We start from the raw sequence: 13,821 nt of genomic DNA on the forward strand, positions 1-13,821 counted from the left end.
ACTTTCAGAACCACTGCTTTATACAACATTGAGCAACATTATGAAACAGTGTTTAATGGTGCTGCTTCATAGAACCGGTGTCCTAGGTTTGAATTTTATGTTTGGGCACGGCTTTTGTAACATTTTTATGCATTCTTCATGTCTGCATGGGTTTTCCTCCACATATCCCTAAAGTGTAGGCTAATGGGTGACTCTAAATGGACCCCTTGTGGTTGTGTGTGTGTGTGTTTGAGTGGACCCAGTGATGGGCTGGTGCTCTGTCCTGAGATGATTGCTATGCCTTGTACCTGATGCTGCCAACACAAACTCTGCCATCCTCCACGACTCCAAACTGAATTAAGGAGGTTTGAGAATATTATCCATCCATCCATTATCCAGCCTGCTATATCCTAACTATAGGGTCACGGGGTGTCTGCTGTAGCCAATCTCAGCCAACACAGGGCACAAGGCAGGAAACAAACCCCGGGCAGGGGCGCCAGCCCACCGCAGGAGAATTGTATCTATTTAGTTAATGAACTGGTTGAATAATTGACACTTAAAGGAAATAAAAATAGTTCAGTATCTTAAAACAATATAAAAAGAAAGAAAAAAAAACATTGTTTTCTAATAATAATGTGACACACACAGAAAGCTAGGGCGGAGTGGGGGCTCTGAGGCTAAGGGCCTATGCTGGTATCCGAAAGGTTGCCTGTTTGAATCCCCATTACTGCCAAAAAAGATCCTACTCCACTGGGCCCTTGAGCAAGGCCCTTAACCAGAAATTGCTCTAGGGGTGCTGTACAATGGCTGACCCTGCGCTCTGACCCCCAGGGATATGCATAAACTCCTAATACAGGAAATTGTAAAAGGTGAAAGAACAAAATATATATATATACAGTTAATGGAGAAAGATATAGAATTAAGAAGATGGTGAGTAAACTGATTGGTATTCATACTTCAACTAAGAACATTTTCCCATTTATTCTTTAAGTAATGCATTTATTCTTATGTAGTATATAGCATTAAACTGATTTTTTTTTTTGTCTGTAATTTACCAATGTATTTTAGCAAAATACCATACCCTGCTTCACGGCACTTTCTGTAAAATGACTGATATGTAAGATGTTAAGAATGTATCTAGTTGTTCTTGAGAGGAGAACCTTCAAGAATTCCAGATGAGTTAAAATGCATTAAAACTGTTTTAATGAAATCAAGGGTTAAAAAAATGCATACCGATGAAGCATTGTAAGATCATCTCTTACTTTCCATGTATATCAAGCACAACCTGAGGGGATGCTGCGGTCACATATGTACAACAGCTCTACTTAAGTGACACAGTATGATTGATTAATGGATTATACCTTTCCTAAAGATCTTATTAGGTGAAAAGTTAAGATTACCTAATAATGCTCTCCATGGGTCACAAGTATGTTACTGCTTTTGCAGCCTGTCCCAACACTCCACCCAATGATATTTAAAAAATTGTGAAACATTCAAAGGTAAATTAGACTTTATTTCAAATTCTATGAAGTGTATAAATACGTTATCAATTTTACTTAACTTTTATCAACACTTTTAAAGGATACAAGATCAATCCCATATACTGTAGCAATTGATTGGTTATTTAGTTTTTTTCTTCAAGTACCGATTTGAGGTAATACTATCATGGGATACCTGTTGTCAGTATAAACTTGAATACCGAATGAATGGGAAACAAAATCCACAGACCCGTTGCTTAGTTGATTTTAACTGTATGGGTTACTTAAAGAATTTCCAAAACGTATACTTCAGGACAGCACTCATGCGATCCAGTATGGAACTGGAAAAATTAATGTATTCATTTAAGAATATACATTCCAACAAAAAGATTAAAAATAATGTGATTTATTCTCATAATTTGCGCTTTGTATTCATTGTTTTTTTAAGAATATTAAAAAAATTTCTTATTCAGAAGAAAATTCCATCTTTTAAGTCATGTACGTATAGGAAACGATGACTGTTGCTCTTATTTGTTGCTTTTACCCTCTTACCCCTAAAGCAAAATCTTTAATGTCACTTTCCCTTCGCATCTGACAGAAGATTAACATCCAAGGTGAGCGCTCAGTTTCTCGTCTCTTATTTAGCGACATACAGCCAATGGTAAATGAACAGGGATTCAGAGCCGCTGATCCTTGTGCTGCTCCGCTTGATCTGCCGCTGTCCTTGGTGATGTACGGCCCAATCCAATTAGGTTTCACCTCTCTCTCGGTGATGCGGTTGTTCACCCCCCTTACCAACGTCTTCTCCTTTCTTTTCTTAACGCTGTGTGGCTCTGCAGTTCACTACATGGTGAGCTTCTGCCCCTCAGCCCTGCTGTTATTACTCATCCGACATCCGCAGGCACCCCATCTCACCGTATCAACAACAGATGGAGCTTACACAGGGTTTGATCCGCTTTTCTTACAACAGCAGCGACAACCCAGAGCACTAATTTCTTTGCTTGTTAATGTACATTTTCTGGACGTTGATTATTTTTTAAGGAAATGCGGAGCTTATGTGCAACGGACGAGGGTGTCCACTAAACGCTTTGAATCTCGAGCATCAACAGGGGGTGGGAATCCCGGAGCATTACTCTCGTCTCCTAACAGACGATTTCTTATGCAAAAGGTGGTTTCTTTCGGCAAGGTAAGAGGTACGATTTTGCTTAGCTGCAAGAGCCACTTGCTTGTTGCTGAATGACTGTGCGAGTCCTCTATCTCTAGTTTGTCAACATGTGAAATAAATTCCGCATCGTGTATAAAGTGAAGAAGCAACACAGTTGAACCGAGAAGCAGGGATTGAGGTGGAAGTCTACAGGGTGCTTTGAGGAAACTGCTTGGGAGAAGTGAGCGATCGGAATAAACCCCACAATGACGCGCGCATAGAAGTGAGTAGCGCACCTGTTTCAGAATAAAAGTAGTTTTATATTCGCCGCTAGGAATGCGGGATAACGCGCGGGAAGTGATTAAAACAATTCAACAATTTTAGTTAAAATTCACATTCTTAAGATCTTTTTTAGGTGCAGAATGTTTAACTTACTTTTACTCTTTTTGATGATTTAGTAACACTAGATGCAATCATACATTTTAGATTCCAGCAGCTGGCGTTAATCGATTTTCTAAATCAGTTGTTATTTCAATTATTTTATAGGTCGGTTACCTACCCAGTACTTATTTTAGCACTCCACTTTCAACCGGTAACGGCAAACCTCGTTTTGTAAATTAACGGAGGGAAAAAAGCTGATTCTGTTTTTCAATCGTGTGCGCATTTTCAGGGTTTATATAAATAAATGTGTATGGAATGCAGTTGTTGCCTATATGTGCCCAGAAGATGATACCGCTGTAAATGTCTGTATGGGACGGTAATAATAAGGGGATGCTCGGAAATCAAGTTAAAGTAATCGCTTTATAAACATTTTAAGGATGACGTTGAAAGGCGCTATATGAAACTAAATATCGATAAAGAGAAACCACTTACATCTAATATAGGATTTAAAAACTATTAGTTGTATCCAGGAAAACACTATAGGTCCAGTACGCAGATTATGTACACAGAAGGCTGATAATATCAATATCGACGTTCTGCAAAAATGACTGAGAATGTTTTAATGTTGCTTTATGTTGTAGCGCTTTTGCGCACTTCTGTTTCGCTCCTTACTTTATACAATGATTGACAATGATACAAGTTAAAGCATTCCCTTTGAAGAAGTCGGGTCAAGGTGAGGACACACCAAAATATGAGCAAATATCAGTTTCATTAAAGTGTATCTCTTACTTTTACTTTTGGAATGGATGAACTCATTCCATTAAGAAAATTGTTTTTCAGCGGAAAGGTTTAGTGTATGGAGCAATATTTAGACTTGTTAGTATGTGTTATTTAGAAATATACCTGCTTGGCGTTGTATATTCCCTATAAAAACAATTTTTATGGCTGATTGTTAGCAGAGATTTAAAGAATGCTGTGTAGGTGTAAGTAAACAATAAGCTAATGACTAATACGGTGGATTTACTGCTCTAAACAGACAGCTAAATATGCAATGGCATTTCAAGCTTCCTTTCTTGGAATGATATGACACCAGATGTTATTTTTCTTTTTAAATAATGCGAGGTCCTTTAAAACCCCAGGGAGAGATCTTTGTAGGAAGATGCTGATGACTAGCAATCCTTTTAGGAAAATAAAAAAGATAGATGTTCACGCTTGTATTGCTTACAAGTGGTAGGAAATGAAGTTGACAGTGCTTTAGGATACATATAGACAGACCTGAAGCTTGTGAACTGTAAATATAATGTGAATTTTATTTATTGTGCATACTGAATGACTTTCCTTTGTTATTTTTGATGTCAAGAAGTGCTTTGACTTGATAGGATTTGATTTGCAGCTTCTGCACTAACCTGTCTCCTGTTTTTCAGTTTCAGCCATGCAGGAACTTGTCTGAAGGGGACCCCCCATAAATTGTTATTTTTTATTTCTAATTTATTTTTCAAATTATTCTTTTCACCTGGATAATATTCTACATTTGTTTCGTTCATCATGGCTGAAAAGATTACCTCTGGCCTGACAAAGAACACATCCAGATCAACGGCCTCTCTTCCACCAGAGCCGATGGAAATTATTAGGACAAAGTCATGCTCTCGGAGAGTTAAAATCAATGTTGGGGGACTCAATCATGAGGTTCTTTGGAGAACTTGGATAGGCTTCCTCGAACCAGATTAGGAAAGCTGAGAGACTGCAATACACATGAAACCTTAATGGAAATTTGTGACGATTATAACTTGGGTGAAAATGAAAATTTTTTTGATCGACACCCAGGGGCATTTACATCCATCCTTAATTTTTATCGGACAGGAAAGTTACATATGATGGAGGAAATGTGTGCACTGTCATATGGCCAAGAACTTGATTACTGGGGCATTGATGAGATCTACCTTGAATCGTGTTGCCAAGCTAGGTATCATCAAAAAAAAGAGCAGATGAATGAAGAGATGAGACGGGAGGCAGAGACTTTGAGGGAACGGGGAAGGCGAGGAGTTTGACAAAACATGCTGTGCTGATAAGCGAAAGAAATTGTGGGATCTTTGGAGAAGCCCAATTCTTCAGTGGCTGCTAAGGTAGGCCAAATATTAAATGGTAAACAGAGAATATGGAATGCTAGGCTTGCTTAGAACATTGGTGCTTTATCATATTTATTTATATTCAGATATTTTGTCATTACTCTGTTAAGATTTTGACTTGTGGCTAAAAGTTTACAGAAGTATCGATTTTTTTAAGGGAGTTGTACTAGTATGAATGGTACACTGGTATGCCATTCTGAAAAGAGGCACATTAGGAATCTCCAAGTTTTGGAATTGTGTAAAAACAGGATTATATCCTGCTAATTTATGTCTAAACTACATTTTCCTCTGATCAGCAATATAAAGTTTGGAGTATGAACTGATAAAGCGCATTGCCCAGTTAGGACCCGAGTGCAGCTGTGCAATGTGTGACACCTCAGCACTAACTAGTTTGGATGGAATTGAACAGTGTGAGGTTGGCTGGAGTGCCAATCCTGCCAACAACCCCCAAATTTTCCTTTGCAAGTTGAAGGACCTCCTTGCAGGGCTGGATACAGGTTAACGTCATACCCAGGATGGAGCAATTGCAGGTTTAAGGCCTTGCTCAAGGGGCCCAACAGAATGGGATCACCTCTGGAATTTATGGGATTCGCAGATCCCTAGCCTCAGAGCCACCATTCCACCTGACAACAATATACATTGGTGAAATTTGTGTATGATACACTAATATATTCCTCATTATTTCCAACTTAATGTGTGGTCAGATACTTATAGAGATAAACAGAAAATTAAAAACATTCACTACAGAAAGTTTCATCCTATGTCTTATTCAACTGATATTTCACATGAATGTTTAAAATAATATCTAATCATGATTGTATAGCTACAAAGTGTTGTAGCTAATTTTCCTGGCAACTTAATTTAGAAAAAAATTAAAAGTACATTTATTAATATCATCCTGTCATTTAACATTTTTAGCATGTTCCCTTCTCTCTTTATGTTGCTTGTTGCGTGTCTAGTTTGAATGTAGTACAGATGCCATTAAAACTGGTGTGATACAACACCGCAGCTGAACTTTGAAAACGTTAATGCTACATTACTTAGAGAATACCAATAAAGTTGAGCTGAGTATTTGGTCAGGAATGGTGTCCCACAAATTCAAAGCAACATTAAAGATAATTGCTAGCTGTCTTTGGAAATGAAAGCTTAAGTCAACCAAACAATATATCATCAGAACTGCAAACCCAGCAATGGATCTGGGAGCACATTATGCTTCAGGAAGTGAGGGAGTTCATCTGCTAATTTTCTGTGGTGAAGAGTTCAATATTGATATACATTCATTATATGTCTAATGCATACATCTTGTTACACACATACATACACATATACGTCCATCTTCAAGACAGAAGATTTTATTAATCGTTAAGGCATCAGATTAATCATAAATATAAGTGATACAGTACTTTATATATCTCTTGTTACAAACATCCTCTCACCCCATTCAAACATTTTAGGAGTAATCTACATTGTATCTACTTTATTTTATTTATTTATTTATTTTGCATGGATATGTTGTGCCAAAACAAACACACATGGCATAGCAAAAACTCAGAAATACATATTCATATGTTGTGTCTGGGCTTTCTGGTTCAGAATTTTGGATACCTTTGCTATTATGATGGCAGCTGGTCTGCTTTCCCTTCTGCTAAGCACCCTTGAATAATCTCTCTTCTAAATCCTTCCCTTGTTCACCATCCTGTTCCCTTGCCACACAATTCATCGTGCTGACACTTTTAGTCTTTTTTTCAACTTCAAGCTTGCCCGGACATTCTTAGAGTGAGGTTTACTATTTCCTCTTCATGGATTCATTTGTTGAGTGTCAGAGGTTAAACCAAAACACTGTAAGTCATCACATATCTTCTTTCTTCTTCAAGGTTCCCCCATTTGTCAATGCACCAGTGTTACACAAGCTCATATTTTAAAGTGACTGGCATCCCAATAGAACAGCTCACTCTAAAGCAGATAAAACACTGTTTTCAGATGCTGCGTCTTCATTTTTCTGTATTCTTGTGAAAGCAGTACCTAAACTGTCACTTCTTACTTTACCCCACCATGTCGAACAACATGTACTATAATTAAGGATACTGTACCACCTGGCTTATGCAGGGAATTTTGGTTTTGTACTTTGCCTGGCTTAAATTCCTCCACTTTGCACACAACCACTGCCCTCCCTAGCACAATAAGACTTTGAACCCTTCTTGTAAGAGAATCATTAGCATGTATAATTTCATTTTTTTGAGTAAAGTGACAGTAGTGCTTTTTCTTTTTTTAAGAGACTTCTTTATTATTCAGTGATTTCGGTAAAGAGAATTTATAGTTTCAGTTCACAAATTGGTGTTCGCTTTGTGACATATGACAATAAAGCAACTAAACTGTAGGGTAGGAATGCTGTTGTTGCAATACATGTATTAGGAAAGTAATTTAGCTTTTTTGAGGTGGCTGGAAAATAGAAGTTTGTTACTATAATGAAGGGTCTTCATCTCATTACTAATGGTAGGTGGCTAGTGATAGTGGGATAGCTTTATGCAGTCGATACTTTTCTAACATTGGTGAAAAAGAGTTTAACCAATGAAGAATTATGTATATGAATTTTTGATGGAAACGTCTTGAATTCTACTGATTGCATACCTAAAGAAGTAAGGCTACTAGACTCTTGTCTTACACAAGGACCTTATGTATTAGAAGTAGGTTGGAAGAAAGAATGTAGGTTGTGCAGATTATTGAGTATCTGATTGAGAGTGGTCTATTCTCTTGAATGTTCCATGTACTGTATGTAGCAAAGTAAACCTTGTGTCAATGATGAAGGGCATATTATACTGCACTGTCCTTTTCACAATGTACTGTACTCCATGACACTTTTCAACACCACTCTATATGGCATATAATTATTTTATCTTAGAGGAATCTCCCATCTGGCATGAGCTTGATAAGGGCAGAGGTACCAACATGATGAGATATCCAACCCTTTAAGAGTTATGTAGGGTTTATGGATGTAGAGACTGTAGTCTAGGTACCACTGAGGCCCTGGAATTGAATGTAGGATGCGGTTAAAACCTACCCTTAGGTCACTGGATCTATATGCCTAAAGTGAGGACAAGAGCTGGAGCAATGGCTTACTGACAGGTGTTAGAAAGTCCAGGGTTACGTAAGAAAAAGAGACACGAAGATGAAAGTGCCAGTGCTTGAGTGAAACTTGAGTGGTCAACCAACCTGTGAAACAGGATTGAAGCTTACGTTAGTTAGTAGTGCTCATGTTTGACCATTTTCATTGACGCTTTGTAGTCTATTTATGTTTATCCGTGTTCAGAAAGAAATGCATCATTTTTGAGAATTCTGACTATGCCATTATTATGAGTGTGGCGACCTGCCAGGAGGGCACTCTTCTGGTTATGTCTAAAGCATTTTTTTGTTATTAATCAATATACTATTAGCTGGAATATTTAAAGCAGAATAAGCACTGTAAAAATATTTCTCAAATTTTATTTTGGTGTTTGTGGAAGTTTGTACTCATATGATGAGATTTTTCCCTTAAATACTGCACATTGGTGAAGTTGATTAAATTGTAAAATTGCGTATTTTTAACAACAAAATCTTTTCTTTGAGTTTTAAAATTGTGTAAGATGAGCAGTATCAGATTTCAAATGGATTTTTTTACATATTTTACTTCTAGTGGCGGTCATACAGTAGAACATTGCCACCTCATGTAGTATGAACACAGATTTATCATATGTTAAAACTGCATTTAGATCCTTTTAATAGAAAACATCATGAATAGTTAATTGCATTGCATTTTAGCAGTTGAGATGTTAAGATGAACAGGGTGTTTAACAAATTTAAGTTGTTAATTTCAAGGTGTAATTTGATATTATATCTTATATTAATCATAGCATCCATTATTTACCATTAGCTTGTATAGTGGCAATTTGAACCCATCCAGCCTTTCATACCCTTCCATTCCTATCATAGTTACAAACAATAAAATGTAATTTTCCTTAACTTAGGATGTTTTTGGACTGTTACTGATATATTTATTTGTCTGGCTTAACATGTTAGCAGGTGACCAGAAAAGCTAGACATTAGTTTTGTGCTCGCTGTGTATAGTATAGTTACTAAAAACATTACAATTGATTTGGTTCAACCTCCCCCATTGCAATAAAGATAAATAAACCCTTTTAACCAAAGCATTGTAATGTATTAAAATTGACAAAAGGCAGTCAAGCAAGAAAATTGCATTAGAAATTAAAGGTTGGCATGGACCTTATATATTGGCCTTGGCAAAATATTCCCTTCCTTGTATAAAACAATGCAATCTTAAAAATATATAGAAGCCATTTTGTGCTAGAAAGATTGCTTAATCCTTTCAGATTTGAAGAAATTACCAGAATTTGAAGGGTTGTTAATTTAGTTATATTAGTTTCATGATTGGTTATGAGGCATGTTTATTGCAATTTATCGTGATAGATAAAGAAAGATTTCTAATTTATTTTCTTACTGGTGTTAAGGTTTTGTAATGGAAAACACTTCATTTAACTTCTCAGTTTGTCTTTAGCAGAATTCTCCTTAAAAAGCTCAGGATATAATATAAGATTTATTCATCCATTTTCTGACACTGCTTACTCAATTAAAGTTTACTTTTCTAATATTGTTATAGTGTAAAGCTTCATTGATTATTATAGTACCGCTTGTTGTAAAAGAGGTCATCTGAGTACAGGTTGCTAATTCAATATTAAATTTCTTCCCAATTTTGCCTGGCCAGCTCTTGACAATACTTACTATATTTTTTTCTTTTTCTTACTGTCAGTTTTAAGTTGTGTGGCACATAAGAGGGCTGTCAGGGGCATGTGACCAACGGTTTATTGTGGCTTTAGGGAAAATATTTTTTGAGTTATTGAGATGACACTCATTATATGATTCTGTATACAGTTTATCTGCAATAAAATGTAATTATTAGACATGACTCTAGATGCATACTTTAAGACTGGGATGTGGTGGCCATTGTTTTAAAGCAGAAATCATCAGGTAGAAAAATCACTTTTTATTACTTCAAAATCAGTCTCAAATTCCTTGTATATCTGAGGCTTTGATAAGCAAAATTAAATTGCATACCTAAAACTCCATTCCATGCAGTACCTCACTGCTTTGGAGTGTTGAGTTCAAGTCCTGCCCACAAACTATATGTGTCCCCGTGCAGTGACAGTGCGTTGAGTTGTGTTTTTCCTGTAATGGACTTCCTAGTACTGGATGTTTGTTGAATACGATTTTTAAGGCTTCCCATGTTGAAATAAGTGGTTTGGAAAATGAATGATGTAACAAATGAATATACAGTGCCTAATATGTGCATTAAAACAAACTAGATTTTCCCATATAGCCTAAATATAATCTAAATACTTTTTAGTTTATTACACAATGTATACTAAGCAGTATAATTTTACAGGTTCATCTAATAATATTTTTATATTAATGGTGATAAACATGATTTACAGTGATAAAGAATTAAGAAATGGCAAGAAAGTCTCCATATAAATGGAATTGTCTGTTGTGTTACGTTTTTTAGCCTTTAGGTTAATATTGCAATTAATGTGCTGGCAAACCTGTTACTGCAACCTATGCAGGTGTACAGTATAATCACAGTTTATAAAGAGAACAAGGAGATATAACAAAATGTTAAAAAAAAATTCACATAGATTAAAAAGGTAAATCATATAAAAAGACTAAAGCACAAACATTATTACACTTGTGTGCATGTTCATAAACTGCATTGTTGACTACTAAAAATCAATCTATAACTTCAAATAAAAAAAACATACAATCTACATTCAAAGTCCTGGGTGTGCAAAGGTATAATCATGAAGCAAGTACCAGGTTCCCTGTTGTGACATTTTTTTAACTGACAATCAATATGTCAATAAACTTTGAGTACCGTTTATAATAAAGCTTGGGAATAAATAGAAAGAAGGAAACGGTGACTGTGATCTTTGATAAGTAACCTGAGCCATAAGGGAGATTATAACCAAGTGTGAAGGTGGTCACCAGAAATGCATGGTCTTTTTCCACTTAGCAAGAAATAAAACATATATGCAATCTACTAAAGTGCAGTGGCATTATTATATTACTTTATTATTATTATTGCTGTGCTCTTTATGATAATATACATCAATTCATTTTATAGAATACTTCATAAAATTTGAAAATAGTTTATTGTGTTGCCAGAGAGTGGTGATCTGTTGCACATTGTTTGTAAAAATTTCTGTGTACTCAGTTCATGTGACAGTAACTACTGCTACTACTGGTATTACGTAGATGAATGTGCCTAAGATGAATAAAAAAAGCAAAAATGTAAGTGATTTCAAAGCAACTGAGATCCGTCCTCTTAAGGATATTATCACCAACACACTCAAACGCATTAAAACCTTCAGAAGTATAAATATGAATGTGAAAATAATTTGTGAATATGTTGCAAATAACGTTAAGCTGAATCTTCAAAGAAAATAATCTATTTCTATATTAAAAGTATTTTAAAGTTTAATATATTTTGTAGTTTCAATAAAAGTTTTTCACCTAAAAAAGCAAAATCCAAATAAAACTGCTTTCTAATTTAGCTTGACATGACAACCTGACCTTATGACTTTCCTGCAGGGAAGAGTTATTTTTGCATTTGTACACTTGTCTCAAGTGCATAGACTTTAGTTTTACTTTATTTACTTTAATTCTGACAGGATAATACTTATGTGCAATTTGACAGACTTGCGCCTTCAAACTTTTAAGGTTTAAGTAAGAATGGTGAGATGTTGCCCTTTGGTAGGGTTGCCAGCCATCCCTTATATAAGGGACATGTCCCATATTTGATAATTTTGTCCCCCTGTCCGGTACTGACATTTCAGGGACACCCAAATGTCCCGTATTTAGTTTGTTTTCAAATGTCATAATAAAAAATATATTTTTTACTACCTTCTTACGGTACCTTAGTTGTAACTTTATAAGTAATTATACTTTCTTTCCTCAGATTCTCTTGATGGAAAATAACTCAAATGTAATGAGGGAAAAACGAGTGTTTGCTGCATGTTTGCAGCTTGTTCAGTTGCTACTGGTTGGCTGAGGACAGCGACCACTCTTACTACTGTGCAGTTCTGTATCAGCATTGCAACATACAGTGACTGTCAACAAAGAGTGTTGTTACTACTTGCCACGGCCCACTTTTTTTCTAGCTGCCTGTATTAAAAAATAATAATATTTCTCTGTTGTCTTTATTAAATAAATATTTTCAAATGATTTCACTTTTACAGAATATTTTTTTAGCTTGTATTAAATAATTTTCAAATGATTTTACTTTTGTTTTCCGCATAACCCATTAAAATCCTTGCATTACGTTTTTAACTTATGTCTCTACTTTAATATAATAAATTGGTCTGGGTGTGTAGGGGGCATGTATAAATTTATATATATAGTAATATAGAGAGAGATTTTAAGAGTGTCCCATATTTCTAATTTTCTAATCTGGCAACCCTACCCTTTGGATCTGTAGATGTACTGTGTTTTAAATGCTTTGTTTCGCCTGGTCCACACAGAACTGCTGGCAGCGTTAATTAAATTAATTTTGGCATCATATTATCTGCAATATGTAGGGGATAACACCCATAAGGTTTTCAGACTGTTTATGAAAGTTTTTTTTCTGATTTTTTAAAATTTGCAAGAAAATCTGAGATTGACGCTTTACTTAACTTCAAAGTGATGTCTTTGCCAAATATTCTCCATGTAAACTGTTGTATTGTCCTATTGCATAGCCACAATGATGAGACAAGCTTGTATTTGGCCAATAGCATGTTTTGAAGCGGAAATACTGCCAAATTATTCGGCATTAGTTTATTATTTTGGACCTCTAAACTTTCCTTTATCATTCCTTACTTGTAACAGGTTTGTTTCAGATCTGGCTAATGTGGTTGAGACAAATTTCCATCTGGGAAGATGTTGTAAAACACAAGGACAGCAATAAGGTGACAGACTCTCACAAATCCTCTACTGGGACATAGACATAGACATATACTGACAGGAACATTGAAAATGGGGACTTGAGACCCTTTTAAGTATGGTCCCCCAAAATGTTTTACAGGCACCAGTGCAAAGAAAAGCGACTGGTTGCCTGGTTGGAAACATGTTGCATTTCCCTTAAGGACATGTGAGCCACCTGATGCCAGGTGCTCCTGACTCTCTCCTTAGGGAGTGAGGGAAGAAAAGGAAACCTGGCAGGAAGCCCTATAGACCACAAGGCTGGCGGGTGCAAGCAGACAGCTAACATCTGAGATCTATTGGGTTCTATTGCTCTAGAGAAAGAGAGCAGCATAGATGGAGGCTGTGATAGAGACCTGACACTTTAACAGTTGCTGAGCACTAAGGGATGTAGATGCACTAGGGAATGCTAGGGGATGTTCTTGCGTTGGATCCCTGTAGCCAAAGAAAGATCATCCCTGACAGAACCCCAGATGAGATTCTGGGAATTTTTATGAGTGACCCCAAATATGTTGCAGAACATATTTAAAATTCAATTTCAGACTGGTTCAGCACAAAAGATAACATAAGGGAGTAGAGGATCAGGATAGAAACAGAAAGGGAGAGGCAGAGAGATGTAGAGTGGGTGATTATATGAGTATGATTGATTCTGAACTGTGTTTCCTCTGAGTTTACCCCTCACTTCCTTAATGTCTTATAATAAACACTA

The 13,821-nt window shown here is 36.1% G+C and overlaps 1 protein-coding gene across 1 annotated transcript in view; it reads left to right on the plus strand.

Annotated features, from left to right (window-relative positions):
* Positions 1–2,287: 2,287 nt before the first annotated feature.
* kcnb2b (potassium voltage-gated channel subfamily B member 2b) overlaps positions 2,288–13,821 on the plus strand; it is a 222,967-nt gene continuing 211,433 nt past the window's right edge. Inside the window, 5 exon segments of the mRNA XM_028803623.2 lie at positions 2,288–2,643; positions 4,407–4,681; positions 4,684–5,012; positions 5,014–5,068; positions 5,071–5,105. Of these exon segments, the coding sequence (XP_028659456.2) occupies positions 4,528–4,681; positions 4,684–5,012; positions 5,014–5,068; positions 5,071–5,105 (573 nt within the window). The 5' untranslated portion in view covers positions 2,288–2,643; positions 4,407–4,527.

Source organism: Erpetoichthys calabaricus, chromosome 6 (assembly GCF_900747795.2).
Source record: "Erpetoichthys calabaricus chromosome 6, fErpCal1.3, whole genome shotgun sequence".
Lineage (NCBI taxonomy): Eukaryota > Metazoa > Chordata > Cladistia > Polypteriformes > Polypteridae > Erpetoichthys > Erpetoichthys calabaricus.